At 37.7% G+C, this 8,314-nt stretch overlaps 1 protein-coding gene across 4 annotated transcripts in view; it reads left to right on the top strand.

Moving 5' to 3' along the window:
• helz (helicase with zinc finger) overlaps window positions 1-8,314 on the top strand; it is a 70,026-nt gene that overhangs the window by 31,649 nt on the left and 30,063 nt on the right. For all 4 annotated transcript variants that reach the window (XM_014016631.1, XM_014016633.1, XM_014016632.1 and 1 more), the window contains exon 18: window positions 1,416-1,594. In XM_014016631.1, the coding sequence (XP_013872085.1) occupies window positions 1,416-1,594 (179 nt within the window). The remainder of the gene's footprint in view (window positions 1-1,415; window positions 1,595-8,314) is intronic.

The raw sequence follows: 8,314 nt of genomic DNA, 5'->3' as shown, positions 1-8,314 counted from the left end.
TAAAAAATTTTTTATTTTATTTTATTTTTTCCACTTTTGTGTTTATTGTGAAGCTGGTCTTAAATTTCCTTTCAAGTGGTATTAAAAAGCATTAAAAAGTCTTAGTTCCTTTTCAGTCATTTCACTCAGTACAACACACAGTTGTATATGGGACACGCGCACCCTCGCGTGCCTAGCTGAAGCCACCTCTAATCAGGTATTTAGACCGGTGACGTTGAACGTCTGGTGACAGGCTCTGCCTTCACCCTATAAGTTCGGAGTCACCGGCGTCATTACTCAGTTCTATCGCCCTTCACCTCGCGATAGTCACCTCTAAACCTGAGCTCACATAGCTGCTGCTAGTTAGCTCAGCTTCTAAGGTTCTTAGGCTAGCTTTACTGATGGTAACCGCGTTACCTGCTGGTTCGTGTGTCTGCCGCTCGACGCTACTTAAGTGACCTTTATTTTCTGCTGAAAAAGCCGAAGTCTTCTGTTCGCCCCTGTCCTCAGGGGTGCGGCTTTAAGCTTCATGAGAAGGACCAGCATGAGGCCTGCCTAGGAATCATTCACGCTCGACGGGCGCTTGTGGAGCCCGAGTCCTGCCGGGCCTGTGCCGGACTTTCGCGTCCGACACTGGAGAGGAGAGTGAAATTCCTGGAGAAAATGCTGGTGGAAACTGCTGTGTTCCGACAAGACCCGCTGCTCTCCGAATCCAGCCAGACGGCTCAGTCCGACGAAGACGAAGATTCGGCGGTCGAAGCCCCCGCTGCTAGCTAGGAGGACCAGATGGAGCACGAGGCAGCCTCACCAGACATCAATGGGGGCGAGACCCAGTTTCTACTGGCTCTAAACCAAGAGGAGGACGATGTTCTGCAGATGGAGTAGGAGGTTCTCAGTCTGTCCGAAGACGACGAGGAGCCGTGCCCAGCTCACTCCACGCCCCCACGTCTAAAGACGTGATTAGAGGTGGCTTCAGCCAGGRYRYRGAGGGCGCGCGTGTCCCATATACAACTGTGTGTTGTACTTTGTTCCATTCCTTCAAGGAACCGTGATTATATTCATAACCTTACGATTCAACTTGCCTTAAGCTGTAGGAACTCTGATTTTAATCTATCGGATTTTTACTAATTCCTATTTTAATTGATACACAATAAAACAGCTGGGTGCAAGAGTAGTTTTAAAGTCCCAAAGATCATATCATAACAGCATAACTGTCAAGTATTTACTTCTAAACTTTTGTCCAGCTCATTATAGAGAAAAGAGGCGTGAATTTAAACACATTCTTTAATCACAATGTAAGCAACACATTTGTGATGTAAACATGCTGGGGAAAAAGGCGATTGTCAGACCGTTTTTTAATTTTTTGTTTTGTTTTGTATTTCCTTGTCTGTATCCTTGACCTAATTTTTCTACTTTTGTTTTTTTTTTAACTCCAGGGTATACTTCAGGAACCGATGGGTGAAGACTGTCCATCCGGTGGTCCAGCAGTACTGTCTCATCTCCAGCACACACATCACTTTCCAGATGCCCACAAGGGAGGACATTCTCAGGCACCGTGTTATTGTGGTCACCCTCAGCACCTCCCAGTACCTCTGCCAGCTTGACCTGGAACCCGGTAAGTCGAGAGAAGACATTAGGTCATGTCAAACACTGAAGAGATCATTATCCTCAGTAACCTTTGTGTTTTTTAACAAGCCTTGTTAATACTTCATATATTTTGTTCTACATGATTTCTACAATGTCAGTAGCAGTTAACACAAACATCTAAATTAGTTTAAATTAAAGATTTAGAATAAGAGATCTTGTCAAATTATTGGTAAAAATGTTTGTTTCTGCAGTGGATTTTGTTCAGAGCCTTCTTTTTTCATTCAACCCATCATGCTTAAACAACATATTTAGTTTAAAATATTGCAGTTTCTGTATGTAAACCTGTTTTAAAAAAATACGTTTAAGCTTCTGCTTTAATGCAAATACAGATCCGTTCATTACGTGTTCTGTTTTTGGTTCTTCGCTGTCACTCTGACAATCAGCATCATCGAGTACCCGCTATGAAGAGATGGGTGTAATTGGTGCAAGTTGTATGAAGGACGTAGAAAACAAACCAATTTGTCAGTGCAAGCTAATAACAGACACTAATGTGTCTGTGGAGGGGCTTTGTCTGTTGCTGAGCTACACCAGCTGCCTGTTTTTAATGTATTGTACATCATTAACAACCCCGCCCCCCCCCACACACACACACACTCGTTGCATCTCTCCTGGTGTTTGATGGTGATGAAAATTGCGAGGAAACGAGGCAATAGAGGGACAGCAAGCCCTTTAAGTGGCAATAACAAATCTCCCACGCCCCCTCAAATACTTTATTTTCATTTATTTTTGCTTTCCTCGTTCACAAAATCCTTGATATGGGATTTGGTGCATGGAAAGCATATGCATGCCTTTTTTTCATTTGTGTTGTTTTTGTTTTTATTTTAATTTGGTACATGAGATATGCCAAGCAAATAGAAATTTAGAAGACACTGCCGTTTAAAAGAAATGCAGGATCAAAACTGGTGGCGTGAGTTGTAAGCGATTCAAAAACTATTCCGAGGTTATTTAGGCTGTAGAAACAAAAGTATTAAATCCTTTTTGTGCTTTAATATCTGTAGTGCAGCAAAGTTTAACACTTTTTCCCCATTTACCCATGAAATGTGGAATAAAATTTTCTAAATTTCTAAACTCACACAACTTGTATTTTCTTGTTGTGTTGGTGTGGAGGGGCATATTTATTATTACTAAATGGGGCACTCAACTTTTTTTTTTCTCCTGGCAAAGTTTAGGATGATAATTTTGTTTTTAATTTAAACACTTCAAGCTTTTGGTTATAACATGACTTTTTTGACCATTTGTCTTTAAATATTAAAAGCCACTTGTTCTAATTGCTCTAATATTAATTTATTAATGAATTTCTGACATTATAATTCTGTGTTATTATATAACACAAGGCTAATGATGAGATGTGGATTATAGTATGAGAAAAATCTTGCTGCCTAGATTCTGACATTAAACAAAACATTCTCATTTTGCTTTATTGATGTAGCCATTATGACCCTAAACAGTTTAAAAAGAAGCACAATTATTAAACTGCAGAGAACAGTCTGGGTTTGGCATTTTACATTTGTTGATCCACATGCAGTGTCCTGTAATACACAATTTATAATAGAAAAAACATGCATCATAAAGTTGTCACTAAATTGTTGAGCTGTATTTTTTTTCCTAGAGCAGACTTAAATCCTCACCACATGATTTAGCCAAGATTGTACTTGATTGGATTAGGCTGAATAAGAATAAATCCCAGATATCTTCACTTGTTTTTGCAGCTTTGCAGCATTTTCTATGTCTCCCTGCCTCTTGGAGTCCTATTTTCCCTGAATGAAGCACTACCCTGTGCTTTAGTTTGAATTATTCAGTTCTATCTGTAACACGTAGTCTTTTGCATATGTTACATAATTTTCAAATCTTGAAATTTTCTAAGTAGAGCAGTGGATTTTGCATCCAACAAAAAAATTAAGCTGGTGGATTAAAATGTATAGTTTTTACTTGCATTGAGTAGAACACACGTCAGAAAATTACTTTACAGTAAGAGAACAAGTTGACTGGTATATTTTCCATCTTTTCACAAGCAACTGGACTCTTGTACAGGGATTTTAATACTTAATGACTCATTAATTCAGGACTCAGAGTGGGTTTTTTTGGTCAGTGTTAGGATTTTAATGAATTATAATTTAAAAGAATGCAGAATATTGGAAAGAATACTGACATTTGAAAGATTATTATAGCAATGTGTTACATTGAACTTCATATGTAATATAAATGAGTTTTTTAAATGGAACCTATTGCAGATGTGGACTAAATTACGGGAAGCATCTCTTCAAATCAAAATCTTGAACAATCATTTCGAATTTTCTGTTTTCATAATTAGTAGACGCCAAGTTTAAAAAAAAATCTGATTACTCAACCCTCAAATCATTCATCTAGCTTTCCATTTTGATAACTTTTAAAGTGATACTATTCATTCTGTCTGTTAAGGAGCTTTTTTGTTCTTGTGGAAAAGCAACAGTATGACTGACACTAAAGTGAAAGTCCACACCATAGGGAGCTTTTCTCTCACACAAAAGAGCCTTAACTGCTTAAAACACCTTGTTTATAATCCATTCCTGCTGGCTTTTATGTAGCATCATCAAGACACATTTCACCAAATGCCTGCATTGTAACTAGTTCGGCATAGTTTCCTTAATAAGAGGAAATTATGCATTTGAAGAATTAGTTGACATTCACCTGCTAACAGTTTGGGTTCTGTGATCAGTATTTGTAGAAGGTGGTCTAGTAAATGATGTGGAATGTGTTTTGTATTTCATAAAATGTACATTTTTATATATTTACCTAACAACCAAACTGATCAACTGATTTTATTTTTTGGAAAAAACACAACAGTAAATAGAAAAATAATAAAAAGTTGTAAAAGTGATTGGTGGAACTTTCTCTTTTTAACACGTGCTCTGTTTTTCGTTAAGTGTATTTTGAGGGCTGTCTCTTGAATATTAGAGCAGAAACCACAGAACATCAAAAAATGGTTTTAATTTTTATCCTAGGAAAAAAAAGCCTTAACATCTGACAAGCTCTGATAAAACCTAAAGCTGTTTTAGTGTGATATATTAAAAATGATCTCTCTGACTTTCCAAATCTTAAAAATAAAAATAAAAAAAAAGTGGGTGTTTGAGTGCGAGCAGCTGTCATCTAGTATTAAAAAGTCCCAAATGGTGTCATCTCTGCCTCTGATCTCTTTCACCTCTCCTTCCTCTCTCATCTTAAAATTGTTTTGTCAAAAATCAAACATTATTATTAGCTCAGTGAAAACATAACAGGCACAGAAATGTGATTTGGACCTCTGGTTTAGAGATTTGTTAACCTAAGGCATGTGCTCAGGTCCCAAGTGAAACATCAAGAATGGTGTTCTTTTTTGCTGCTCTGCCAACTCGTTCATACTTTTTTTATTCCTCCTATTTCTCACTTCTTGTCTAATGTCTGCTTTTGTGCCTGGGGAATCATTCTCATTTGTAATGACTCCTGTACATCATTTGTCAGCTTTATTAAGCTGCATCTTATGTGGACTGTGGTATAAAAACAGGACGCTGTTTGCTACTGTTTATCAATTAAGGGTTGATAGTTATTTAGCGTTAGTTTTTTTAGGTGTCGCTCTTTTGCTTGATGGTTCAACTATTGAACAAATAATCTAAAAGTTAAAAAAAAAAGGTTAAGTAGGTCCTTTGGAGAGGTTCGTCTATGTTGAAACATTTAGTCTCTTAACCGAGAGACGTTTTTGAGTCTGAGGAGTTACAGATAAACTCAGCCTTTATAAGCAGTGCCTCCACATGGTGGACAGTTTACTGGTGACAATCAAAACTGGTTGTTCACATGCAAAGATCAGCCTAACAACTGATCATAAGTACTCTGATTGTCACCTATTCAGTAAATTCTGGCAATAACGGCATTGTAAGAGGGGGACAATTGGACACGGAGGTCTCCACTCCTGTTTAAAAACAGGTGTTTTTTCTTCACAAAAATGGCTTCCTTTACGCCTCTCTTAACCAACGTTCTTCTTATCAAGGATCAGAATATCTTCATCCCTGAATGAGTGACCGCTGGCCTGTAGATGAGCGTAAACTGCAGAGTCCTGGCCTGATGATGTTGCACTTCTAAGCTGGACCATCCGTATGGCCATTGGCTGCTTTGTTTGCATGATGTAAAATTGATTTCAATAACGAAAAAAAAAAACATTAAGAGCACCTACTCAACTTTTTTCTTTTTTTTCTACGTGTTATTGAGATTCATCAGGACAAGTAATGATTGATACAGTGAATTGATGAAATAAAGAAATCAAAAGCAGACTTTGGCACAAATTTGTGCTTCAGACATGCCAGACCTCTTTCTCAAGTTTTTGGTACATGCATTTTTTATGCTACGTAATGTGAAATGGCCCGTCAGCGTTCTACGGTAAAATGACAGAATAAGACAATATTTATGCAGAAACACAGATTTTTATATCAAAGTGTAAATAGTTTTATCATCAAATTGTTCAGGGAGCTGTGGCAGCCCCTTTTTCAGTTAAATGTATTTTCTATTAATGGGAAACACCACTGTGAGCCTTTACTGTTGAGTGGGGAAAATGCCTTTGAAAATGTTTTGCAGGCATTTGTTCAAAGGCATAGACTAAAAAGTAAATGCTGCCTCAAATCAAAATGCTCCTCCTTTCTTTTTGCAAGACATGTTTTCGTTGTGTATTTACTTTTGACAGTCTGCAAATTTATTTAGCTTTCTCCAGCCGTCACAATTCATGACTGCATATCCTTTCCTATGAAACGGGTGTAGTTTTAGAGGCTGTCTGCTGGTTGTTATTCAGCCTGATTTTTTTTCCACTCTGCTCTAGCACTCATTTGCCATGCTGTTTTATGTCTTGCACTCATACTGACTCGATGTTCACCTTTGATGAACATCGTTTGAGCTTCTGAAATCAGGGTTCAGCCCTTCTCAGGCTCTACACAAAACCCTGCCTTAGGCTTGCAGAATAGGTTAAATCAGGGTGAATGAGACATTTTAAGGCTTTAGAGTTGTGTGTACATACTGTATTTTCCATGACTGACTGTCATAATGCACAGGTTGCTAGTCAGTTTTCATGTCCACAATCTAAAATACTCTGAATTATTTTCCTTGCATACAGTAAATACACACAGACCATTGAGAGTTGTTTCTACTGTTACAATGGTTGCTTTGAAACTATGCTGAATTTAGACAAAGGGAAAAATGTTGGAGGATAAATCTGGAAAATGGCTTTTGTAATAGAGCAGTGCCTTTTTATATAAAAAATAAATAAATAAATCACAAAATGACCGTGGAATATCAATATCGCAGGAGTGCAGTAAATCCATTCCAGTAATGTAGTTGGCCAAACTTATGACTAGGGGTGTCCTGATACCGTTTTTTTCTCAAACTGCGTATGAGTCATGAAGAACCCTGGACTGAGCCCTGCCTATCTCATCCACTGTTAGCATCTGTGACGACATGGAGTAGCAAAAAGGGCGACCTAACAGGGCATCGTCATTACAGCAACTGTTAGATTGACAGCAAGCCCAACTGGATCTGTTTCACAAATTATCTATAATATTCTAACAATAAATTAACACCTATGTTAATTTTATTCAAGGATAATGTAAACAGGAGCTAAATACCAGAAAAAAATATATAATTTATTATTAATGATCTAAACCAGACCTGAAGTCAGTCAGTAACTTAGACTTTTTTAGCTAGTTGAAAAATTATGACTTTAACAAGTAATAAAGTGTATTTATTATTTCTTACAGTCATAACAGAAAATGTTCTCTACATACTTGGTTATAGGCTGAAACTAATATTAGCTAACATCTCCTCAACAGGTCAGGTTTGCTAATAAATATAAAATATTATTTTACACTTTGTAAATATTACCCAAAATCAGAGGATAAATCTTTTTGTAATATTTATTTATTTGTGCTAAACTGTAGCATGATTCAGCAGTGCCACCGTATTTATTTATGTATAATATGTACAATTAAATCCATAAAATCATCCATAAAGTTGTGGGGTAGTACTATACTCTGATAAATATTTTTACTTATGTATTTTAACTAAAATATCGGCTTCATTCACAAAATGCCTGAGTCCGGAAATGAGATCACATTGTAAAAAGCAGTTGAAGTGAGCATACCTCTGACACTCCTTTGTGCTTCAGAGCGAGATAATAACAGATCCAGGCAGGCGACATGATGTGAAAAAATGGGGGAAAAAGTAGTCCTGCACCTTAGTAATGATAACGAACTGATGACATTAGCGTGTGACCGGGCCGCTCCTCGAACAACAACAAACACATGTTCGCCTGTAACGGCTGCTGTCTACCGGTTTTCTGAAAAAGTTTGTATCCCTGAACAAAAGTTTCCCACCAGAGGGGGGTCTTGCGAGTAGGAAGTAATCTGTTTTTCACCCAGAAGATGGCCCAAATCTCATGTGAAGTCTCTGACTTTTGTGTTGGCGCATCCTGGTGGACTATGTGTAAAATACCAGAATTCATATGATGCTGCTACAGCTGATATACACTCACCGGCCACTTTATTAGGTACACCACGCCAGTAAAGGGTTGGACCCCCTTTTGCCTTCAGAACTGCCTCAATTCTTTGTGGCATAGATTCAACAAGGTGCTGGAAGCATTCCTCAGAGATTTTGGTCCATATTGACATGATGGCATCACACAGTTGCCGCAGATTTGTCG

The sequence above is a fragment of the Austrofundulus limnaeus genome, unplaced genomic scaffold (genome assembly GCF_001266775.1).
Source record: "Austrofundulus limnaeus strain Quisiro unplaced genomic scaffold, Austrofundulus_limnaeus-1.0 Scaffold149, whole genome shotgun sequence".
In the NCBI taxonomy this organism is placed as follows: Eukaryota; Metazoa; Chordata; class Actinopteri; order Cyprinodontiformes; family Rivulidae; genus Austrofundulus; species Austrofundulus limnaeus.
This window is presented reverse-complemented; position numbering and strand designations above follow the sequence as displayed.